This window comes from Phyllostomus hastatus, unplaced genomic scaffold, assembly GCF_019186645.2.
Source record: "Phyllostomus hastatus isolate PE091 unplaced genomic scaffold, TTU_PhHast_1.1 phas_contig_58, whole genome shotgun sequence".
Classification (NCBI taxonomy): domain Eukaryota; kingdom Metazoa; phylum Chordata; class Mammalia; order Chiroptera; family Phyllostomidae; genus Phyllostomus; species Phyllostomus hastatus.
The window spans coordinates 45,318,779-45,345,729 of record NW_025333916.1 but is presented as its reverse complement, the minus strand read 5'-3'; the positions used below and the strand labels follow the sequence as shown (position 1 = coordinate 45,345,729).

At 33.4% G+C, this 26,951-nt stretch overlaps 1 protein-coding gene across 7 annotated transcripts in view; it reads left to right on the top strand.

Annotated features, from left to right (window-relative positions):
• Nucleotides 1–26,951, top strand: part of CDH18 (cadherin 18) — an 811,828-nt gene that overhangs the window by 766,375 nt on the left and 18,502 nt on the right. For all 7 annotated transcript variants that reach the window (XM_045847887.1, XM_045847888.1, XM_045847889.1 and 4 more), the window contains 2 exons: nt 5,549–5,670; nt 12,834–12,951. In XM_045847887.1, the coding sequence (XP_045703843.1) occupies nt 5,549–5,670; nt 12,834–12,951 (240 nt within the window). The remainder of the gene's footprint in view (nt 1–5,548; nt 5,671–12,833; nt 12,952–26,951) is intronic.

Below are 26,951 nucleotides of genomic sequence, written 5' to 3'. Positions count from 1 at the left end.
TTTATTTATTTATTTTTAGAGAGGGAAGGGAGGGAGACAGAGAGAGAGAGAAACATCAATGTGCGGTTGCTAGGGGTTATAGCTTGCAACCCAGGCATGTGCCCTGGCTGGGAATCGAACCTGCGACACTTTGGTTCGCAGCCCGCGCTCAATCCACTGAGCTACACCAGCCAGGGCTAAGAATTTCAATGAGGATTAAATTAAGTGTCTTAACCCAGTATCTGTCACATGGTGACATAGTAAATGTCAGCTCTTCTCATTATCATAAATATGGCTACAACATATGCTAAATTAATATTGGTCATGACTTAATGTGTCTTCAGAAACTGAGAGACAAAACTACAATTTGGATACCACTAGAAAACTGTAGACATGAAAAAGTTGGGAATACATTTTTTATAAATTATTGTATGTAATGATAAAATCTTGTAACATCTATGTAGATATTCAGAAAATAATTTAACAAACCACTGTTAAAATACATTCATTAAACTAACTCTCTTAACTATGATTTATTTCATGTAAAATTTACTTACTTGATGGCCACAATCAACTATATGCTACGAATAATGAATAGGATACGCTCCAGGATGCACATATGTTTTATTCTCCTTGACTATTAAGGTTTTTTTTTTAATTGGATAATATCAACAAGCACTGAAATGTACAAATCTTGTTACATTTCAATGGGTTTTACAAATACACATTCCCTGTGTAATTACCTCGCTAGCCAGGTGGAGGATGTTTTCATAGCCTCAGAAGGGTTCTCCTTGACTGTCAATGCCCTTACACTTTACCCTCAGTGATAACAATATTGTCATTTTTGCCACTTCTGGAATGTCATATGAATGCAATTACAAAGCAACATGATTTGGGGCAGACAGTAAATATAATTTGGGCTGCTTTTGAACAACAAAAATTTTTAGATTTATTCATATTATTAGCAACAGTGGTTCCTTGTTTATAATTAATATTACATTATAGATATATTATTACTTATTTGTTAATTTTCCTATTGATGAGTCTTTTACTTGTTTTCTGCTTAGGGCTATTATCTGTACAGCTGCAGAAAATATTTCTACATAAATATGTGTGTGGATATATGTTTTGAGTTTTCTGGATAAATACTTAAAAGAGGTGAATGTTTTCATCACAAAACATGTATATACTCAGCTTTATAAGCAGAAAACACTAGAATATATGCAGTTAGGCCCCAAGTGGCTACAAAACTATAGTGTGTTTGTAATTGTACAAGGCAAATAAAATTATAAAATAAGGCTGATTCAACATGGGAAGAGACCATCTCCATCTAGAAAGAATGCTTTTCTTGTTGCCCATGTATAGATTGGGTGCAAGGCTGATCAGTTCCAGTGGACAGCATGAGCAAGACAGGTGGGCAGTGAGAAGGTGGTAGGTGAAAATAGTCAGGACTTTGTTGTTTTTTTGTAGTCCTTCCTAAAGATGTAGTTTTTCCAGAATCCTCTTCTACAAAATGTTTGTTTGTTTGTTTGTTTGTTTGTTTCTGATACATGAAGGTTACTTCTAACCCTGCCTGCTCAGAAAAAGATCAGGGAACTGTTTACTACGTAGGGGGACAATTACAGCTCCAATTACCAATGTTATAATGTTCTTGCCTCAGACTTTTAGAACAGATGGCTTTCAACTTCTTTTAAATGGTGAGCAAATACCTGGTTTGGAAATATTGGGTTGGCCAAAAAGTTCATTTAGCTTTTTCCATAGAAGACACATTTTTCATTTTCCCCAATAACTTTATCAGTTTGGATTTTTGAATGTCAACTATCTCCTGCTTGGTATAACATTGACTGTTCTCAATTTATGTCTCAATTTCATCATCATCAACTTCAGCTGGTTTACTGGGCCATGGAGCCACAACATCCAATGAGAAATCTCCAGCACAAAACTTTGCAAACCACTTTTCACATGTTTGAGCACCTTCTTCATACACTTTACAAATCTCTTTTTTGTTGTTGCATTTCAGTTGCACTTTTATTTTTCTTGAAACAATGAAGCATACCATGCTGAAAATGTTGCGTACTTTCTTCTGCCTTCATTGTTAAAATGACTACACAAATTGACCAATATTGATTTTTTTAATGTACACTGATATGACAGCTGTCATGATACAGTCTAACACAATCGTTTCAAATCAAGTTAAAGACAACTAAGTGCTACTAGAGCCATGTTATGGAATAAAACCAAATAAAACTTTTGGCCAACGCAATGTAAAAAGTGATGAAAAAATTCATGGATGATCGTTACAACAGAAGAGATGTATTTATATTGTGGCAATAGTAAAGGATGAAGAGTTAATGATAATCTTGGCTTTGCCAAGATAATAATTTAAACTCAGTCAATATCAATTATTAATTTACAAAATGGGAATTCAGACTGAATATCCTCTTTTAGTTTTAAAACATTAGAAATAAAGTGTGGCAGACTCTGGCCAGCAGAGTCCACCTATTGTGGCTGAAAGAGAAAATAAATGCACAGGCGACAGCAATCCTGTGGAGAAAAAGGGGACAGCAGGTACTCTCTCAAGGGGAGAGTGTCTATGAATGCCTTGGCCACTCCCTCCAGAGGATAATGCCCCAACCCTTGCCTAGACAGGCTTTTATTGTTTTTCTCAGGTCTGACATCAGAGAAAGATTCATTATCTATTACACAGAATATTATTGTCTACATTTTAGGTACAATCAAGGAAATGAAAATAACATGCAGAGGGGAATGGCAATGAGCTGATTAGCTCTGTCCTTGGGAGAATTCACACAGGCTTTGGAAATTACTTTGAAGATAGACAATACACATTTGTTGTTTTAGACCAGGGTGATGGAGCTTTAGCAAGAGCAAGCCATAATAGTCAGTATGCATTTTCTAGGCCTGATTCCCATGGGAAAACTCGGTTTGAAGGTCTGGCTCCTGCCCACCACTTTGCTTCTGTAAGTTTTCCATACAGAGCTAAGTCACATTTGCCAGACGGAAACAAACAGGTCCCCTACAATAAAGATCAAGTAATGGTCACTAGTAGTCCATTGAAAAGCTGTAGTCATGCATTGTCTTTATAATAAGATGTCAGGATACGGAGGTAAATACTTAAGCGAGCATGTAGCTAATTTTAATTCCATAAAATATTTATCTTTATAATATAAAAATGTTAATATAATGTATAAGCATCTTTTATTATATGTAAACAAACAAGTTAATGCTAATATTATTATAAATGATGCTAATAACAGAAATGTTACTTTTAAGATGTTTTATAGCTTTGCTGTATATTTAGTACAGTACTGAGTATTCAGTATGACAAAGATTTTCAAAGCAATGTTTTAACACATTGTTATACTTCAGAAATAGTGTTTAAGAACATCATTCTCATTAACATGTTGTTTAGTTTGCATTTGTTTGCAGCTTTAAAAAATTTACTGTGCTTGGATACAGTTTTCTGAGACATTTCTGAAAAATATATTTTTATTGCCATTTTGTTTCTAAAATTGATCTATTTCATGGTCATATTTTTATTTGTTATTTTCTCTATAGTATAAATATACCATAGTTATTGTAATTATCCATACCCTTTTTCAGACATTTGTATTTTTCTGTTGTTGTTTGTTCCATTATTTGTTCTGGTAGTCTATGTGTTCAAGAATTTCCCTATAGTATAAGCCAAAGAAATTGCTGGATCCTGGGCATGAGTATTGTGAACTGTACAAATTATATTTGGGTTACTTTAATTAATAAGCATTCCCATTGGTCTCTATCCAATCCAGCATTTGAGAAAACTTTGTCAAACTTCTTAACATTGTATCACTCTGTTCAGTGTTAAATGGTAACTTATTTAGATTAATTTGCATTTTTAAAACTACTAATCATGTAGAAATTTTTTTCATGTGTTTCTTTGCAGTTTACCTAATCTGTTAAATGCTATTAATATTACCCATTTTTATATTCTGCTGGCTCCTTTTCTCATATTGATTTAATAATTCATTGTGTTATATATTGTAGATACCGATTCTTTGTTAGCAGGCACATTACTCATTTTGTGAATTTTCTCCTCTTTGTGATATATTTGGAGGAACTGAAAAATATCATACTTGAATGTAATCAATTTTATCAGTGCTTCCTTTGTGATTAGTGCATTTTGTGGTTTGAAAGTTTTCACATATCTTAATATATTATAAGCTACAGTTTTCCAAATTATGTCTAGTTTTATCTTAGTCATTTAATTCTTTATAAGTATTTAAATTATATTTTTGTGTATAGTGTAAGTATGGCCATTTTATAATGATGATGATGATATAGATGACACGTTTTACTAAAACCATTTTTTCATCAATCCTAATTTCCCCACCGACCTGAAATAACATTCTTACTATACATTAAATTTCTGTGTATAGTGAATCTGTAGTTGGTTCTTTTCCGTGTCTGTTTGTCTCGACCTTTGACACTAGCATGTCGTCTTAAGTTCTAATTCTGCATATGACTCAATAGAGGGTAAAGTAAGTATCCTTTTTTGTGCCTCTTCATACAAGTCTGGATAATCTTTGTGCTTACAAATCTTAGCATCAGCTTTCAATTTCTGTGAATAATTTTCTTTGGGTTTGTATCAGATTACATTGAATGTACACATTAATTTGGACAGGCTACTTGATTTATGATTTGGCTCAACTTCTTTAGATCTTTAAATTCAGGAAAGTGTTCTGCATATAAGTTTTGCATATGCTTTGTTAGATGAATTCCTAGGTTTCTTATAGCTCTGTTCCTTTACTCCTGTTCATTTTTCACCATTAAGTACCATGTATGTTGTAGTTTTATTTGTCACTGTTTGTTTAAAATTTTCTTAATCATTTTGAGGGGGCACATTTTTATCCCTACTTTGCTAAGATTTTTGGTGTTTTTTTTTTTGCTTTGTTCTGTTTTGTTTAGAATATATGGATATTGCATTTTATTTCATAGTTTTTCTGTGATTGAGGTAGTTTTTCAGTGTTGAGGTAATTGTCTTGTGTTTTTTCTCCTTATTTTAATTCATTAACTTTGTGGATAACTTTTATGCTTTTTAATTTTTTCCCATAAGAAGTAAATGATTCTTTGTGTGAATAACTTGACTTTCTATTTTTGCCAAGTTTATTTATATTTGAAACCTTAAACTTTTTAAAGCTTCTGTGATTATTTTTTACCAACTGCTGTGCTTTTCTTAGATTAGTGATAAAATGGATGGTTCATCCCATAGACTCTGACAGCATACAATGAATTCTGACAACCTTCTCCCACTCCAGTTCTGAATAACATGTAATTTCCTTGATATGACAAAAAATACCATTTTAGCATTCGTGTCATGCCTCAGTGTTCATTTTTCATCTTTCTCTAAGTTAATGAGTTTAGCAAAGAGTGCCATCATAAAGTTGTCTTTTGCCAAAAGTCCTGCCACAGCATATGGAGCTAGTGACAAGCTACGGCATTAAGGAGGTTTGTTTTAAACCAAGCCTCTAAAGTGTGCATGGAAATACTCAATGCATCCCTGTGTATTTTGCAGACAATCCTGGTTTGCTGAGCCATGTCACAGTGGGTATTAAAATTCTGGATGTCAATGACAATCCGCCTGAACTTGCCAGGGAATATGATATTGTTGTCTGTGAAAATTCTAAACCTGGCCAGGTAAGTTAACTGTTCACTTCCTCTCATTTGAATTGGAAAAAGGTCACCTTTATTCTTATTCCTCCTTTTCTTTACATTTTTATTGATTTTATTGGATAATAAAATCATATGGCCTTCAGGTATGCAGCTCTATAACACATCATCTGTACCTGGTATTGTGTGTATACCCAAGTCTTAGGTATACTTCTCAAAACCCCTTTGTTATTTTTGTGCTCAGAGCAAATAATTTTTAAAAGCTTTATTTTAAGGACCAAATAGATTTTTTGAGAATCATAAGAAATACGTTTTCTCCAGGTCCCAACTGTAATTCAAAAACTAACTCATTCATGCATGCTTTCATCATGCCAATTATACTGAATACTTTGCATGTAGCCTGGTAGTAAATGAGGAGGCAATGCTGAACTTTCCTGTGCTGGTGGAGCTTTGAGACTAGATTGTGCAGAAGGGACTGGTTCATCTATTTTGGAGGGCATGAGCGAGTGACATGTGTAACCAGTGTATGATCCTGATAAAAAGGGATTATTAAATTTTACAATGTGAAGAGTGTGTATGTATTAAGAAGGTAGGAGAAGAAAAGAAGGATGGAAGACCTTGAAAATGGGCCATGAGTCTCGGTATATCATGGCACCTAGTTAAAAGAGTATGGAAATTCTGAAGGAAGGCCAGGGTGGCTGAGGCACATACAACAAGAGGGAGCTTGGAAAGGAAGTGCATTGATTTCCCTTCTCTGCTGCATGACAAATTACACATATTTAGCAACTTAAAACACCATCTCGTAGTTTCCATAGGTCACATAGTTTAGCTGAGTCTTTGCAGAGATCTCCCAATCTCCCAAGACCATAATCAAAGTGTCAGTCAGGACTGTGTGTTCACCTGGGGCTTAGAGACCTCTTCCAAGCCTACAAGGTTGTGGCAACATGTAGTTACTTTCATACATAGACCTGAGAGCTTCAGGGTTTTCCTCAGCTCTTCAAGGTTCCTGAGAGTTCTGAGATGCTACCCACAATTTCTCGCCATATGGGTTTTCAAAATGTGGACATTTATTTCATCACACAAGTAAGAAATGTTTCTCTGGTAAAGACTTTGCTAACAACTTTATAGAATGTTATATCATCAGGTGAATAATGTATTGATATTTTTGCCATATTTCATTGGTCAGCAAGCAGCAAGAAATAGGTTACACCCACACCTAAGAGGAAGAGATTACATCAAGTCATGCATCCCATAAGAATCCCCTTACCGTCTCTCTGTCGCAGATGAATCTGGAGACGCAAAAACGTTATAGGCCCCATTGGGCCGAATAGTTCCTTTCATTGACGTTGGTAAATGGAATAAAGAAATCACCCCAAAACACTTTAAATTATATTGAAGCTTGTGATGACATTATAATCCTGAAAAACATTATCTTATGTATTATTATCTCATGTGTATGAGGAACAATTAATAGTGAATCGTTAGAGTAATGATTGTGTTTTAAATACTGTGATTGTGAGGAGGTATTTATGAATACATAAATGGATTTTTTTACATAAAATTTTCTCATATTCATTGTCCTTGAAAAGTTAGATAATGTGAATGTGGATACAGTTGATGAAAATTATATTTTAAAGTCTTCACAAGTTATTAAGATGATCACTTTAGGTACTTAAGAATTGTCCTACATCATCATTTTAAAAGCAGTAAAGAATTGTATGGTACAGATATGTAATGATTTACTTACTAAATCTTATTTTAAGTGTGTCAGAAATGGATGCATATGTCCTAAATTTATTTTCTGGACATACATTATAAAAGCATAATTTATGAGAAAAGTCTTCAAAATTCAAATAAAATTTAGGTTTAAAAATCTAAAACTATAGCACTGGATGGACTTGGAGAACATTATGCTAAGTGAAATAAGCCAGTCAGAGAAAGACAAATACCATATGATCTCACTCATATGTGAACAAACTGAACTGTCCAGCAAAATTGAGACAGAGTCATGGAGAGCAGGCTGACAGCTAAGGGGGGCGGGTGGGAGGTGGAGGGACTGAGCAAAAAGTGAAAAGGACCCACAGCCACAGACAACAGTGTGGGGATTGTGAAGGGGGATATAAAGGGACTAAATGGTCATGGAAAAAAGTACAATAAAAATAAAGGTTAAAAAAATAAAAACACAGTAACTGAATATGGGATTCCAGTTCTTCATAGTAACAGTAGATTAGCTATAGCTGAAGACAAAATAAGTTAATTGAAAAATAGATCAGAATGAAAGGTCAAAAAGATAAAAAAACATGTAAATGAAAATGTAAAAGACATGGGAAATGCAGGTCTAACATAGATGTTATTCAATTATCAGAGGAATTTTAAAGAAAAAAATTGGACAGAAGTAATACTTGAGGAGATAATGTTTGAATATTTTTCATACTGATGATAATTGTTATGTCAAATATTTAATAAGAATAAGAAAAAAAATTTAAAAGAAACACTAAGTGATTGACCATAAGATAACATTACCTAAATGCCTTGAGACAAAATTTTAAAAAACAGTAAAAGAAAAAATTATAATTTTAGGGGAAAAAGATTAAGCACTAGGCAAACACTTTTTAGACTTAAAATCAAAATCAATGCATTAAAACTTGATAAACTGAAGTTGATCAAAAGCAAAACAAAATGTGTTTTGTTTCTCCCACAAAGCGCAAAGTGGGAAGGGATTTTTGCAAACCACAGCCACCTTTGTGAGGTGTGTCACTGAAGCTGTGGGCCCACGATGCCTAGCCCTTGATGCTTCTGCTGTTCATGTGAACATTGCCTCCCAAGACATTGGCCTGTGACTTGGACTTTTTGTTGTTGACTCCTAATATTGTCTACTTCTTGTTCAGATGAACATTTCTTCAGGCACTCTCCTCACATGAAAGGCCATTCCATTTTCTTATTAGAGAGGATTAAATTAGTGAAAAGCATCATTTCTTTTCCTTTAGCTGTCCAACTAACCATTTATATAGTATTTCTCTTCTATCATATAATTGTTACTGTTTTCAGAAATTAATTGCTAGACTTAACAGTCCTAAGTTATAATGTGTTGAATATTTTCATTATATGATTAGTTCTTTTTATCCTTTAAAAAACTCATTCATTTTTAACATCATTGTCATCTACTAATATTGTATAATTTTAGCTGCCACTATAAGATAACTGGATTTTTTGGGCTGTTCAATATGTGTTTCCACTTCTTTAACCAAAGTGAATTTAGACTTGTCTTTGAGGGGTAAAAACATCATTTTAACATATTGTTTTTTGCACTTGTATTTAAACGATTCATTCCCAATCTCTGTGGTCAGTTCCACAATTAACCCTAATTATGGGGGAAATGGTCTATTGTTTGATTTGGCAGTCCTTGGTTTATTTAACCTTATGCTTGCAACATTTCTGGGGAATTATTGTGTATTTTAATGCAGTCTTGGAATAGAGAACTCTATTTAAATAATGAGTTGCAAGTAGGGTTTCTGAAACATATTTGCATTGCCCAGTGGTATGACACTTGCTCTTCGAATCACAGACGTTTCTATTATGGATTCCACACATCTAAGTATAACAGCATGTGCCTGCAGTAAAGAGGCTGATCTATTATGAACGTAGAGTTTTAAAGCACTAATACAGCAGAAATCAGACAAGGCAGGTATTAATATAAACTGCAGCAATATATTTTTCTGAGTTAATATATTTTCTGTTCTAAAAAAGTATTTTAAGTAGCTACCATGACAAACATTTTAAAAGAAAATAATGTATTCATGAAATTTGAACTCAGTTCCCAAAGTAGAGTAAATTCAAAATAATGGAGATGTGTCTACACATAGAAACTTTGAAAAATAAATGAAGGGAATGCTTCCGATCTTATTCACATTGACTTTTCCTCTGTGTGTGTGTGTGTGTGTGTGTGTGTGTGTGTGTGTATTTTCCACTGGAAGTAAACTTAGTAAACAAAATTTATAAAAGAAATATGTTTTTAGTTAACACCAGCCTCTGCCTAATCACATCCAATTATTAACAATACAATTTTGTATCAATAAAGTAGATCATTAGAGATTTTACATTGTGTCAAGGATCAAGCTCAATTAACTAACAAAAGTTGGTATTATTAACAAATATGTTTATGATCCCATTGAAGATTGCATTATAAAGCAAATTTGATAATTAATTTGAATAAGATATAATGTTTTTCCTAGAATGCTCTTTTTAGTGTAAATGTTTAGTTAGGGTTAGTTCATTTACCTAATGAAAGACTATGATATTTGTGTAAATTTGTGATATTATTTTTTTCCTAAAAATGTACCCCAGAAGTAATAGATTACAGAAAACAAGAGGTAATAGATTCAGTAATAGATGATTACTGATTCGGTAATAGATTACTGAAATAGATTCAGTAATAGATTACTGAAAAACATAGATTACATTTAAACAAGAGAATACATTTTGATTAAGAAAATCAAAATTGTTTCTAGCTAGTTTATACCACAAGTAAAGACTTATTCATGGGCATTATAAAAATTACACTGGTAATTATTTATAAATACAACTATATTTTGAATTTTTTCTTCTTTGTTAGACTAAATCTGTTTCTGTTTCTCTCAGGTCTTTCAAAACAATAAAACACTTTTGCACTAATTACATAATGTGTAAATGGTAGAGAACATCTAAGTTTGGTTTTGAAGAATGAAAGTCAAGTAGATAAATCTTAATTTGAGAAATGTGTAGAGAATATCAATGACAAAGACAGCAATTATAGATGTATACCTGCCAGAAGTTTAAATCTTCTGAAAGTTATAAACATTAACTTCCTAAGCGTGTTCCTGTTAAAAGTCTGAGGAAACAATAAAAGGAAATCTTATTTCCTAGTGAAAGAGAAAAGGTGATCAGTCAAATAGAAGGGTTGAAGTATTCCATTTTATATCCAAAAAATATCTGAATTCTAGATAAAAACAGACCAACATTCTAGGCTTTTGGAAGCATTTCTCAGAAATATTATGGAAAAAGATTAAGTATAATGCATGACCAACAATTCTACAAGAGTTCAAGGTGAATGTTTGAAACAAAAGTCATGGACATCAACTCATTTGCTATGTAGACAAGACTGAGAACTCTCTGACAAAGATGTATTTGCCATAAGTGAGTTTTTTGGTAAGTTCAGACTTTAAATTCCTTTATAAACATGGAAAATGTATTTACTAAAGGTAGCAGAAGAATAGTAAAAACAATGTAATATGAATTACTTCAGAGTTTAACAAATAAAAATAAGCTTCAGAAAATTTAAAATAAGTTGTAAACTAAGTTTGAAATGGGAAGAATATAACTGTCCTAAAGTAATAACAGGAGACAAATAGTTCAGTTGCTTTAAATTAGTTGTTCTCCACCAACACCCTCCGAAATTACATTATAGGTTAAGAAGTGAATTTTTAAATGGGACAATATATTATGAGGCATCATAGAGAAAATAGAATTGCGAATTGGAGAACCACAATGAATGAAGAGTAGGGCTAAGAGGACATTTATTTCCCAAAAGAAAAACACTTATTTCATTTAACTTTGAATGCAATCTTGAAATTCAACATTTTTTATTTCAGTTTTTTTAGTAAGTAGCTGATGCACAGGGAATGTAGGTGTTTGTCACATTATGCATACTCTCAACTTTATAGAGCTTTTCATGCATTTGAGAAAAAAATCTTTGCGTGACTTCTGATTATTCATCAATTTATTCTATACTCATGGTTAAGAGCCAATAACAGGGGACCACAATCTAACCAGAGACTAGCCCTACTCTAAATAAAATAAGAAACTTAACAATGTACAAATATGTAAAAGTAAGATAAAGACTCGCTGGGGTGAAGGAGGAAGGGCTTTAACCTTAGTCTCTTGCTAAAACAGCAAATTTTGAGTGGTGATGGGAAGAGCACACAGGGGTAAGCTGTATGTATGTAAGGAGGAAATTGAGACTTCTAAATTCTGAAGCACTTTCTTCATTTTCATGTCATGAAAACTCATGTTTTTCTTGTCCAGCTCTAACTCATCACTCATTCTCAGCACTTTTATATTTCTCCTCATCTCCCTAACAACATAATGGGGTTAAATGCTGAAGTTGGGTCAAATTGAGTAAAATGTTCTAAGAAATCTCAGATTTTGAAATGGACATACTATATTTCACAAGTAGAAAATACTATTTTCATGGCTTTTTTTTGCTCTCTCTCTCTCTTTGTTTTTATTTTTTTCTACATGTGGAATACAGGGGTGGGCATAAGTAGGTTTGCAATTGTTTGTATGGAAAAATAATACAATTAATAAATAATACAATAATGAACTCTGTGTTTCACATACTCACAATTGTAAACCTACTTTTGCCCACCCCTGTATAGGAATGCCTGGAAAGGGAACACCTGAGCATTAGGACAGTAATTTTTAAAAGAGGAAGATATCTTATTTGTTTGGATATTTCTTTCTTTAAGAGTGTAATGGCTACAGCTGTTGAAACTGGCATTCCTCTCTTAGGCCGCCTGTAATGTTATTTCCATATGCTAATGTTCTCTGCTTCTTGATGTGCACAGAGTCCAAGTTTTGGAATTGCTTTCTCTCACCAGAGATGAGAAATGTTCCATGAAGCTCTGAGTGGTCTGGTTTTGCCTCTTCCACTGCTTTACTATTTAAATGTGAGGCACCTCACACTCGTCTGGGGATTCATCTCAATGGTCTCCTGAAACATTTGAAAAATTTGACTCTCCTGTTTTCACATTTGTTGATCGAAGCTAACATATACTGCAACATCATTCTATATTAACACTGGAATGTTTATATTTGTACAATACTTCATGTCTCCCCAAATAGGTGTTCATATAAAATCTTACAACTAATTGGCCCCAAGATACTGTGGGTGGCAAAGGGAAAAAATTATAGTGTTTGTGCCATGCTAGAAAACAAAGTGTGAGTGATTATAAGTCACACCATAATATGTTTCCAGGAATCAATGCAAGAGCAAGTTAATTGGTTCTTTTACTAGATGAATGTAAAACTCTCAAGGTACATAAAAGGTCATTTAAAAATCCTTTTGTGTTATCAACTGAGAATGTAATATAATTAAAATCAAGGGAATAAGCCAAGTTAAATTTACTAGTTATTGTTTGTTTTTTTTTCTTTAGGTTATTCATACCATCAGTGCCACTGATAAAGATGATTTTGCCAATGGACCGAGGTTTAACTTTTTTCTTGATGAACACCTGTCTATAAACCCAAACTTCACCCTGAGGGACAATGAAGGTGAACATAAATAAATCTATTTATTGATCTATATGGATATGGTATCACTTTTGTCTTGATATAGAATAAGCTCGAATAGTTTTACTATATTCTCGTATCTCCATGAACAGCTTGCAAATCAGCATTTAAAGTCAGCTTGATGTTAATGTGTGACGATCTGTGAATACTTGTGTTTAAAATTAAACCACATGTACAAATAACTTTCATTGAATTTATTCAGAAGCATCCCTTTAAACAAGAAATGTACATGTAATATGCTCTTGGGCAAATTTTAAGAGAAATCTTAGCTCACAAACATGTTTACGAGAGCTGCTGCAACTGCTCAGGGTGAAAAAAATTTAAATTAGGAAAAATGAAAAATATGTCCTAGGGACAATTAGGAAAGGAAATGCAGTGTTCGAAATCACCTTGCATTAGCAAAGCTGCCAAGATGTGCTGTACAAATTATTTTTCCTCTTCTTGTTATGAATGTTTTCCAAAATATGGGTGGATAAATATGCATAATTACAGAGTGTTTGGGAAATTTTTGAGTTATTTTTGTTTACCCTCTGCATTGGGTGGGTTAAAAAGACCACCATAATTTAGTAATCAGAGAAGTTTCATCATGCTTTCGATTCCCTATTTGGTAGGTTCCTCCAAGTTGTGTAAAAGTCCTTCTTCAGTGCATAAGGGAAACATTAAGTCATTCATTATGTACAATGTTCTGATTAGCATCAACTTTCTTCTCCCCACACTTATCTTTTATCACATTTACCTGAATATGCTGTTATTTGGGATTTAACACTTGCTCAGAATCACAAGAAGTAATGGCATACACATTTCTGAAGAAACATTAATTCCCTACCTGTATTCTTCATAGGGAAGCATTTTCAAACACAAGGTAAAATGATATCACTAAGTGACAATACACAGAAACATTTTGTTATCCCTAAGTTTCTTAAAATTATCACAACAAAGATGTCAAATTTTGCATGTGTCCATAACAAGGTTTATATGAAAATGCAAAGCGTGTTTGTTTCTCACATTTTACCTAGCCCTGTGATCAGCTCCGCTGAGAGAAATACATATGTGTGCATGTTTGTGTATGACAAGTTGTATTGAAGTGACTATTGGATTACATTTACATTTGCAATCCCATCCTATAATCCCAAATATATTTAGCATAATTAACTACACTAAATATGTAAAAAATCCATTCATATTTCCACATACTGTAAGTAATTGCATTATTTCTGTGGGTACTATTGTTGAGACATTAGTGACTGGTCCTTCCTACTAGATTAGTATATCTGGAAATAGTGAATTTAATTTATGAATATATTAAAAAAGTCTTGACACAGTGATTTGACATTATCAATGCTAGAAACTCACATTTAAAGATATAAACAATTCTTTATTTAAAAACACATAAAACAATTTTAAAGGGTTTATAATGCTGATACAAATGTTTTAACATTCATTTTAACCATACATATGAATGTATAATCAGCTACACCATCTCAAGTATGGGAGAACTATATGGATAGTTTGGATAGTTGTGTAAGGGTATAGATGTTTGAAATTATTTGTATGACTTTAAAATTTTTGAAAAGTGATAAAATTATAAATAACAAATAATATATTTAAGATAGAAAAAATAGCATTTTTTTAAAAAGGTACTAGTGCAGAGCTGAAAACATGTACCAGAGCAGACAGACATGATTAGGTTAGCTCAATCAAGCCACCTAATCTCTCTGAGCCTCACTTTTTATGTCCAGAAACTGTGATTCAAAACACTCACTTTGTACCATTGGGAGAATTAATTATGCCGTATGTGAAGATATCAGTGCCCGCATTGCCTATTCTCCACACACAAGGCCATTGTGGATAATAAAATATCCAGATAAAATTAAGAGCCTGGCTGGTGTAGCTCAGTGGATTGAGCGTGGTCTACAAACCAAAGTGCCACCAATTGGATTCCCAGTCAGGGCACATACCTGGGTTGCAGGCCGGGTCTCTGGCACGGGGTATCCGAGAAGCAATCACACACTGATGGTTCTCTCCTTCTCTTTCTCCCCACCTTTTCTTCCCTCTAAAAATAAATAAATACAATATTTTTAAAAGAGATAAAATTAAAAATGAAGTAGCCAAACTGAAATGATTACATACGCACATACGGATGTACATACATTTATGTCTATAAAAATACTTACCTAACAAAAAAAGAAAACGGATAGATGAAACAGTAATTCAGCAAACCCAGTCTTGCTGGATCCTAGTATCTTGGACATTATGTTATATGAGTTAGTAAACATTTACATGTCCTCAGAACATAAAGAAAGAAATCTATAACAAAAATTAAAACCATTATTTCTCTGTACCCACTGCTTACATGAAAGTGCCTATTCAAGAGAATAATAGAAATATAAATCAGACAGAGCCTCTGAGCCATGACGAGTGATCTCAGAGTCATTGGTGTAGTGATATCTCCAAAACTGTTTTAAAGTAAAGAGTAAGTGGAAAGATATTTTCATAATAGGAGAAAGGGAAATGCATATCGTTGTTTACTATAAGCCTGGAAATCAAATATTTAGAAGAAATCAGAAAATGAATTTACTCTGAATAATACAAAATGCATAAATTATCAGAAAAAATGCTCTAAGTTTCTCAAAATTAAAAAAATAAGACTGAAAAATTATTATAAAATTATTATTATTAAAATTATTATAAAATAATTTTAAAATCCTCATCAAAATAAAATTACAGTTTTTGCTTATATAGAAAAATAAGTAGAACTATATGAGAAATATGAGAGAAGCCCCCAAAATCTAGAATTGACTTATTAAAAAATGTTTATCTGTTCTTACATGTTTAAACTTCAGTCACCTCAAACTCTCCCTTTAATGCAACATGCCTACTGAGACATTTTTTCTACTGCAGAAAACAGCTTTTAAACCCATTGGTTTTGATGTCTTTAAGTGCTACTGCCATTTTTTGTTTCACCTCTTGTACATTGGCAAAACATTTCCCTTCGAGAACATTTTTACCTGGGTAAACAAAAAAGGAAGTTGTTCAGGACAAGATTGGGTGAATAGGGAGGGTGGGTGATGGGGTTCATGCCATTTTGGGTCAAAAACTGCAGAATACTCAATGCGGTGTGGGCAGTTGAGCTCATAAATCACCCATCATGAAATGTGCAAACACATTGAAAGAGTCTTCAAAAAAATTTGCAGAAGCCAAACCCAGCCTCTCACAACAATGTCAGCTGGTAGACTGATGACAGATGGGTTCCTAGAACACTCACCTGTGGGGGAAGCCTGTACTACAAGGGACCCACCCTCCAGAAGATAATTTTTTGGTCCCACCCATATGTAGTGATAGTAACTTAGATTTATAATATTTAAGTTATATTATACATAGCAATATATATATACATTTATATTATATATTTATATAATATAGAGAGAAATTAAAATTTAAAATATAATTATATATACATGTGTCAATATATGTGTCTACAAATTTCCTATAAAACTATAGTTAGTGAATAGTCAGAAAAGTTTATAGAACTATAAAGAGAAATATATAGAAATGCAGATATATAACTTGCAGATATAAATTTATACCCATTGATTTAAATTTAAATTGTACATAAACATATATATATAAACATAAAACTTTTATATGTATTCACATACATACAAAGATACTAAGACATAACAACTAAAACTTAATACACAGCATTACCCCTAGAATGGACAAAAAGAGAGATTTAACAAGTCAGTTGTAAAATTTATTAACTCATACAAAAAAAGCCCCAGATAAACCAAAATAAAACAATAATTACAAGACAATTTTTCAAATTTGAAAATATTTTTCAAATTTGAAAATATACTTCAAATTTTATGGTGAACCTCACCATAAAAATAAATACCAAAGGCCAAACGCAAAATTACAACTGAGTTTGGATATGTCCATTTTAACCCTCAAAGATAAAAGGAAAAAAATTAACTATCAAAAACAAAAGGCAAAGTATTTTTAGAGTAATAATTAAATTTAAAGTAGATTGCTGGTCTAAAATTAAGAAAAATATAGATAACAGAAGTAAATAAAAATTATATACTTAAAGTGCAAAAAGAAAATAATTTCCATTATCAACCTTCTCTACACGGGGGTCAGCAAACTTAGGTTTACAGTTGTAATGCAAATAAATAATGCAATAATGATTAAATAATAATACAAGAATATACACTATGTTTCATGTATTCACAACTGTATTCCTACTTTTGGCCACCCTTGTATTTAATTAAAAGTGATAAACTACTAGTTATTAATATGCTGATTATTAAAAACTCTTTATTTATAAGAAGAAACATTTTAATTTTAGCTGCTATTTTTAAAATATTAAATTAATTTGAATATTTTGAATAATCAATTAATCCAAATATTTTGAATCATCAATTAATTCACATAAATATTATTTTATTTAGTTAAAACTTAGTTAACTAAGTTTTAGCTAAGTTTTTTAGTTAATTAATAGAATAAAAAATCTGTAATTTTCAAAGCAAAGAAAACATTTTCATAGGTTAAATAATTAAGCTTATTTTATCAGTCGAACACAGGTCATAAAACATAAGAAAGGTGCAAAGTAGAGCATGGGCAATGAGAAAAAGTAAGTAGAAATTGGTTCAACTACATCATGGTCACAATCAGATTAAATATCATATTTAAATACATCTCATTATATTTAAAAATACAGTTTTACCACATGATTGAATCAGAAACTCTCAAATTTTCATACTAATCTATAACCTAAATATATTTTAAATCATAAGCTAAATTAAATAATGTGCTATTAAAATTATAATGGTAAAGGAGTAAGAAAAGCAAGAATGTATTGAAAACAAAGATGAATGAGGAATATAGAGGAAAGGGAAGAGGCATATCCCAACAGATATTGAGATGTTATAAAGATGACTATATCATAATTCCTGATAGTTGGTTTTTGTTATTATTTTGGAAAGAAAGTGCCTGACAGTCTTTTATTGCTGAAGCATCCATCTCAAAGACGGCTTTCTGAAATCAACCATTGCCATCCACAGGCTGCACTCCCCCCCCCCCGCCCCCCCTACACACACACACTACTTCGTCTTAGAAATCTTGGTTAATTTCAATAACTGATGATTTGGACTCCTTGTTTTTTTCTTCTTCCCACACTTATTTTTTAAAAGTCATGTAAAAGGTGATCCCATAAAACCGGAAGTCCCCACCAACAACCCCAATGAGGGTAGAACCCCGGGCCCATTCACGCACTCCTTCCCTTCCCACAAGCTGTCTGGCCCCAGGTGTGTCACGTAATTTCCCTGACATGTTAGCCGTAAACCGTTTTCCCAAGTTTTCTGGTGGTTATTGCTGAGATCATCTGGCCATCATCACAAGAACCACAATACTAGGTCCAGCCACAACATAGATAATCAACAGTTTGAGATGGGCACACAACAATGAGGTGCTCCTTACAGGTGATACTATAATAGTTATAGATAGATGCGAACTAATTGAGAGGGCTAAAATAAAATGATTGACTATCTAAATCTATGTATAAATATCTAAACTTGACAGAAGGCATTTGTAACCCCTATGAAATAGATAATTCAAAAAGGACATTGAAATGGACCAACTGGCTATATATCTAAAGAAACGATATTAATATTTCTCAAACACATACACACAAGTAAATTATATACATAGATTAAATTGCTACTTATGCAATCAAAAATTTAAGAGCATTAGAGAAAACTGTGGTGCACCACATTTTGTAATTAAGGTAGGAGAGAATTTCTTATAGAAGACATAAACAGCACATTTATAAAAATATTGACAAGTGTGATAATATTAAAATAATTATACTTCTGCATCAAATTATTTCCAAACAAAATTTGAAAACAGGTTATAACCTGGAGTAAGATATAGCCATACATATAACTGAGTAAAGATTATTATCGTGAATATGTTTAAAACTTCCCACAAAATAAAATAAACATTCCAAAGAGAAAACAAAAGAGTTAAAGGACAAGAAAAGATAAATAATTAAGAGAAGATTAAGACCAAATCTTAAAACAACATATAAATATTTGTTCAAAACTATTAATAATCTTAAACAGAAAAGTGAAAAATGATAATATACTCATCAATGTACCCCATTAGCCAAAAAATAACAATAAAAGCTGGGAATATCAGTGGTTCAACCACCGAGTTTTGAAATGTGTAATAGTGGCATTCACACCTGGATGTTGAGATTATACCCTAGTCACATGCTAACTAATTAGTTTTTACACAATTTCCTGGATGCTGCCAGAAAGCTCTGCACTTCTAGGTCAGAGACAAACAACCTGATTTCTCCTGGCATGGGAAGTGGGATGAACTTCATGTTTTCTCTTCCTTTACCTCAACGTCTCTAGAGTGAAACATGAAGTGGCCCAAGTGCAGGCTGTGTGTGCAGTGGGTTCACTTCAGAGCAGAGGAACCAGAATTAGGAAATCCCAATATTCTATAATGGGCTGCAAGAAACTCAGATAGGACTTTGCCCCAGAGGTAGTAATTACATGTATTTATATGTATTATATCGGGCAATTAGATTAATAAACCTGCATTCCATTCTGGACCAAGACACTCTATTGTCGAAGACAGTTCTGAATGAGATCCTGCTGTTTGCTGTGCCATGAATAATAAAGTCCTTTGTGTCTGACCTGGAAGCCTAGTATTTTCTGCCAACATCCATAAAGGTATATAGCAGGCTAACTTGTTAACATGTGACAATGGTAAAATCTCAATTACTTTATATTTATTGACACTTCATTTGAACTAATTTCTAATAGAAACAATCATAAAAAGCACTTGTTTTTTGTTATAAGTTGCTCATATATGTACAATTAGTTTATTGTGAAACAGATGTCTTAATGGTATTTATGTCAGGAGTCGTATAAGCTAGCTAATATCCTTATGCCAAGATACTTCGATGGGATTCTCCATTTTATGACCCACATTTGCTTACAAAATAATTAAATTTAAGACCATACTCCATGTTTTTCCAGACCTTTATTAGCTTCATTAGATCTTTCTAACATACATTTTATCTCTTATTAATTTGGAGTTTGCTAATTTATCTGAACAGGAGAGAACACCTCTTTTTGAGTCTTTCACCCTGTTTATATAAAAGGTGTTTTTTTTTAATCTTTTTACTTTAGGATCTATTTTTATATAATTCATTGAAACATATACTGAAAATATATGGATAGAAAATACCAATGTGCTGTTGATAGTCTGCTCAAGAAAACACGAGTCCTATCAGAGAAAATGTAGTCGAAACACACTGTCTTACTTGACAGCCATTTCTTCCTTTTCATAGAGAAGGAAATCTCTGGTGAAGTTTTCTACATATTTTTTAACTTAAAAAATATTTCCACTATTTTTTATTTCATCTTCATTGTATCTTTCCATTACTATTTAGTCCCCTTATACCACCTTCCACTAGCAATTGCCACACCGTTATCCATGTCCTTGTGTCCTTTTTTCTTTTTGCATAATCCCTCCACCCCCTAACTCCCCTACTAGCTGTCATCTGCTCTCCATCCATGAGTGTGTCTCTATTTTGCTTTTTAGTTCAGTTCATCCATTAGATTTCATGTATAAGTGAAATCATATGGTATAGTCTTTCTCTGACTGGCTTATTTTGCTTAGCATAATGTTCTCCAGGTCCATCAATACAGCAAAGGGTAAATTTTCTTCTTTTTTACAACTGAGTAGTAAAAAAAGCATTTGATTCTATCAAATGCTTTTTCTGAGTAGTATTTCACTGTGTAAATGTCCCATAGTTGTTTTACCCACTCATCTACTGATGGACACTTGGGCTTCTTCTGTATCTTGGTGACTGTAAATATCACTGCAGTGAACATAGAGGCACTTATGTTCTTTTGAATTAATGTTTAGTGCTTTTTCAGATATATCTCCAGAAGTGGGATCACTGGGTCAACAAGATTCATTTTTAATTTTTTGAAGTATATCCATACTGCTTTCCACACTGGCTACACCAATCTGCATTCCTACCAAGAGTGCAAAAGGGTACCCATTTCTCCACATCCTTGCCAGAACTTCTCTGCTGATTTATTAATGATAGCCATTATGACAGGTGTCAGATGGTACCTCACTGTGGTTTTAATTTACATCTCTCAGATGATTAGTGATTTTGAGCATCTTTTCATATGTCTATTGGCCTTCTGTATGTCCTCCATGGAGAAGTGTCTATTTAGGTCATTTTCCCATTGTTTAATTGGGTTGTTTGTTTTTTTTGGTGTTAAGATTTGTAAGTACTTTATAAATTTTGGATATTAACCCCTTATCAGATGCATCAGCTAATATGTTCTCCAATTCTGCAGCTTGTATTTGTATTTCATGGATGATTTCCTTCATTGTGAAAAAACTTTTACTTTGATGTAGTCCCATTTATTTATTTATTTATTTTTATTTTATTTCCCTTGCTTGGGGAGATACATACAATTAAAAATGTTTTAAAAATGTCTGAGATATTGCTGCCTATGTTTTCTTCCAGGATCTTTATGGATTTGGGTCTAACATTTAAGTCATTGATCCATTTTGAATTTATTCTTGTGTGTGGTGTATGAAGGTGGTCTAGTTACATTTTCTGCATGTTATCTGTCCAATTTTCCCAACACCATTTGTACACCAAACTATCTCTAGCCCATTGTATGTGTTTAGTTCCTCTATTGAATATCAATTCACTATAAAGATGTGGGTTTATTTTTGGGCTCTCTATTCTATTCCATTGATACATGTGTCTGTTTTTATGATAGTACCATGTTGTTTTGATTACTATGACCTTGTAGTGTAGTTTGATATTAGGTAGCTTAATTCCTCCAACTTTGTTCTTCTTTCTCAAGATTGCTGTTGCTCTGTGGGACCTTTTGTGGTTCTATCTAAATTTTTTAGAATATTTGTTCCATTTCTGTGAAATACATCATTGGAATCTTGACAAGAATTGCATCAAATCTATAGATTACTTTAATAATGTGGACATTTTAATGGTGTTAATTGTTTCTATGCATGAACACTCTATGTGCTTCCACTTATTTGTATCTTCTTCTCTTTCTTTCTTCAGTGTCTTACAATTTCCCAAGTACAGGTCTTTTAGCTACCTGGTTAAATTGATTCCTAGGTATTTAATGTTTTTGAAGCAATTGTGAATTAGATTTTCTTAATTTCCCTTTCTGTTAGTTCATTATTAGCATATAAAAATGCGGCTGATTTCTGAATATTAATTTTGTATTCTGCTTTTTTGCTGAATTTATTTATCAGTTCTAGTAGTTTCTTGGTGGAATCTTTGGGGTTCTCTAAGTACATAGTCCTGTCATCTGCAAATAAAGACAGTTTTACTTCTTTCTTTCCAATCTTGATGTCTTTTATTCCTTCTTCTTGTCTGATTGCTCTGGGTAGGACTTCCAGCACTATGTTGAATAAGAGAGATGAAAGCAGATATCCCTGTCTTGCTCCTGATCTTAAGGGGAAGGCTTGTAGTTTTTGCCCATTCAGTCTGGTACTGGCAGTGTGTTTGCCATACATGGCCTTTATTATGTTTAGTTATGTTCCCACTATTCCCACTTTGCTAAGAGTTTTTATCATAAATAGATGTTGGATTTTATCAAATGCTTTTTCTGTATCTCTTGATTTGATCATGTGGTGATCTTGTGATCATATCCTTCATTTTGTTTATGTGGTGAATCACATAAGATTGTATGTTTCTAGAAATGTATCCATTTCATCCAGGTTGTCCAGCTTGTTGTCATATAGTTGTTCATAATATTTTCTTACAGTCTTTGCATTTCTTTGGTATCAGTCATTATTTCTCCTATTTCTTTTCTGATTTTATTTATTTGGGTTCTCTCTCTCTTCTCTTCTCTCTTCTCTTCTCTTCTCTTCTCTTCTCTTCTCTCTCTCTCTCTCTCTCTCTCTCTCTCTCTCTCTCTCTCTCTCTCTCTCTCTCTCTCTCTCTCTCTCTCCCTCTCTCGATGAGCCTGTTAAAAGAGTCGTCAATCTTTATTTTTTCAAAGAACCAGCTGCTGGATTCATTGATCTTTTATATTGTTTTTTTTAGACTCTGTTTTATTTATTGATCCTCAGATTTTTATTATGTCCTTCCTTCTAGTCGCTGGGCTTTCTTTGTTGTTTTCTTTCAAGCTCCATTAAGTATAAAGTTAGATTGTTTATTTGAGCTTTTTCTTGTTTGTTTTTTTTTAGATAGGCCTGCAATGCTATGAATTTCCTTTTTAGGATTGCTTTCCCAGTGTCCCAGAGATTTTGAATTATTGCATCTTCATTTTCATTTGTTTCAAGGTATCTTTTGATTTCTTCTTTGATCTCGTTGTTGACTCATTCATTATTTAATAACATGTTGTTTAGCTTCCATGTCTTTGCATGTTTTCACCATTCTTCTTGTGATTGATTTCTAGTGTCATAGCATTGCAGTGATTTCAATCTTCTTAATTTATTGAGACTTGTTTTGTGTACTAATATGTGGTCTATATTAGAAAATGTTCCATGTGCACTTGAAAAGTATATGTATTCTGCTGCTTTGAGGTGAAATGCTCCAAACATATCGGTTAAATCCATTTGATCTAGTGTGCCATTTAAGGCTGCTGCTATCTCCTTGTTGATTTTCTGCCTGGAATATCTATCCTTTGAAAACAATTGGGTGTTAAAATCCCTTACTATGACCATACTTCTGTTGTCTCTCCCTTCATCAAAATTTGCTTTACATATTTAGGTGCCACTATGTTGGGTGCATAAATGTTTACTAGGCTTATATCCTCTTGATGGATTGTTCCTTTTGGCATTATGGAGTGTATTCTTTGTCTCTTACTATAGCCTTGGTTTTAAAGTATATATTTTTTTGCTATAAGTACTGCTACTCCAGCTTTTCTTTTTCTTTTCTATTTGCATGAAATATATTTTTCCAACCCTTTACTTTTAGTCTGTGTGTATCTTTTGATCTGAGATGGGTCTCTTGGAGGCAGCATATGTATGGGTCTTATTTTCTTATCAATTCAGCCAACCTGTGTCTTTTGGTTGGAGTATTTAAGACATTTACATTTAAGGTGATTATTGATAGATACATATGTAGTGCCATTTTATTGTTAGACTTTTTCTTCCATTTTTATTTTTCTTTATCTTTTTCTTCTTCTTCTTAAAGCAAGGCTGTTAACATTTGTTGCAGTGCTTGTTGGATGCTAATAAACTCCTTTAGCTACTTCTTGTCTGGGAAGCTCCTGATTTCTTCCATGATTTTAAATGATGTCCTTGCTGAGTACAGTAGTCTTGGTTGTAGGTCCTTGCTTCCCATCACTTTGAATATTTCATGCCACTCCCTTCTGGCCTGAAATGTTTCTGTTGAATAATCAGATACCAGTCTAATTGGTTCTTCTTTGTAAGTAACTGCTATATTTTGCTGTGTATAATGCACTCCAGTGTATAATGAGCACCCATGTTTTGACCCAAACTTTCAGGAAAAAAATCTTTCATTTAATTTTTTAATTCAATTTTTATTTATATTTAGTATCCAAATTATCATATTCCAAGGTATTATTTTGCATACAGATATCATTATCACTTTCTAGAGTTACACTTTTAATTCATAAGAATAAATAAAAGAATTAAAACATTTATATGGATATGGAATCAGTACTACCTATATATAATGTGCATCCTTATTTTTCCCTCAAAAATTCAGGCAAAAAGTGTACATTATACACAGCAAAATATGGTATCTGCTTTTCTCTTGTGACTTTTTGGATTCTCTCCTTGTCTTTGAACTTTGTCATTTTAATTATGATTTGTCTCGGTGTAAACCTCTTTGGGTCCAACTTGTTTGGTGGATCTTGTGTGACTTTTTCCTTCACCATATTAAGGAATTTTTGAGTCATTATTTCTTCAAATAGTTTCCCAATCCCTTGCTTGCTCTCTTCTCCTTCTGGTATTCTCATGATGCGCATGATGTTACACATTATGTTGTCTGAAATGTTTAAGTTCTTATATTTTAAAATTCTTCTTTTTGATGCTCTGCTTGGGTGTTTTTATCAACCTTATTTTCCAAATCTCTGACTCAATCCTCTGCTTCATCTAACTTACTGTTCACTCCTTCCTGTGTTTTATTTATCTCAGATATTGCACTCTTTATTTCTGACTGGTTCTTTTTCATGGTTTCTATGTCCTTTTGATGCTGTTGAGTATCCTTATAGTCACTACTCTAAACTCTCTGTCTGATGAATTGCTTGTCTTCATTTCATCTAGTTCTTCTTCTGGAGAATTCTTTTTGTTTCTTTCAGGGTCTGTTTCTTTGTCTCCCCATTTTAGCTGCTTTTTGTATTTTCTGCCTTTGCCTTTAAACTGATTGATTGTTGAACTAATCAAGCTGCAATCAGTTTAAGTGCCACAGGGTAGGGCACATTAATTCCTGTGAGCAAGGCCATACCTCCTCTCAGTATGATGCCACTTGGAGAAGAGTGCTTTACCTCAGAAAGATGGCTTTGGCCGTATGGGGAATGACTCAGCAAAAAGATCCTGGTGGCTGTTACTTCAGTTCTGTCCCCAAAGCCACCAACTTCAGACTCCCTTAAGTGTCTCTAGTCCACTCTGCCCTCCCTCTGCTGGATCCCAACTCAAGTGGCTGCAAACAAAATTTTGTGCACTGGCATTTTGAGAGGCTCTCTGGGTTTCCAGCCATCTCTCCCTGGCAGACAGAAACCATATTGCTTTTCACAGCTGGATGTTATCTGGGTTCCTTTCCAATTCTGGGAAGCCCGGCTTGGAGTTTAGATCCCACACTTCTCATGGGGGACCCCTGGCCACTGAAACATCCCTCTGGAACTTCAGCTGCCACCCATGGGAGCCCAGCCAGCCCTCTCATGCTTCTGCCAACTCCCTACCAGTCTCATTGTGGTGAAGCTGGTTTCTTCTTTCTGTCTTTGGTTATAAGGCTTCTCTCCAGCTAGTGCTCAGTTGGTCATTCAGGATAATTTCTCTAAAATTAATTGTAATTCCAGATTGGTCCTCAGAGGAGGTTAGTGTAGCTTCCACTTACTCCTCTTCCATTTGGTTCCATCCTTTATTTTTTTAACATATTAACCTTAATGATTTTATAATCATTGTCAGTTAACTCTAATAATGTCTCAATAAGGTAACTAGTTTTTGTCTCCCTCCCCCCGCCCTGCATTAGGGTTACTGGAGAGGCAAGACCAGGACTTACAATCTTATGTCTTATGTAGTCATTTTTAGCTGAATGTCACACAGTGTGTCGACCTAGCAAAGTCTAAAATGACAATATATTTCCTCAAGAGAATAGTCACCATTTTCTCTGATAAGCAATGAAAGGGGGAAATTATCACTTTAATACAGCCAGAGTTGAGCTCAGTCAAGGCCAACTTGCAGTTTCCATTAGGTCCAGTCTACCTCAGGTCAGTCTATGCTCCTGGCAAGGTCTCTGGTGCTTTCAGTCGAGTGCCTGTCTGTGCATCAGGGCCTTCCCTGCCCCCTCCCCCCCACCCACCCCCCCCCGTCCCTATCTCCAATTATTGTGCAACAACAGGAGATGGCAAAACAAATACTCAAAAAAACAAAACATCCTCTTTGTTTTCCAGCTTAGAGTTTTAGCTTCCTGACAAACTGCCAAAACAAAAAACAAAAAACAAAATAGCAGATACATTGTAATCAACAGTTCACCTCTCTGCACTTTCCCATCTGCAATCTCATCCTTCTAGCTATCTTGCTTTAGCAATTCTCTGGTGCCATTAAACAGAATTTCGTGAAAGATTCAAGCTTTTCTCTTTGTTATCAGTAGAAGGGTGGGTCAGACAGAAACTAACATTTTACTCAGACCTACGTTTTATAAAGCAAGAGTCATTTGGGAACAGTCTCATTCAATAGTTGAAATAGAAACTGGGCTTGGAAGAAAGCAC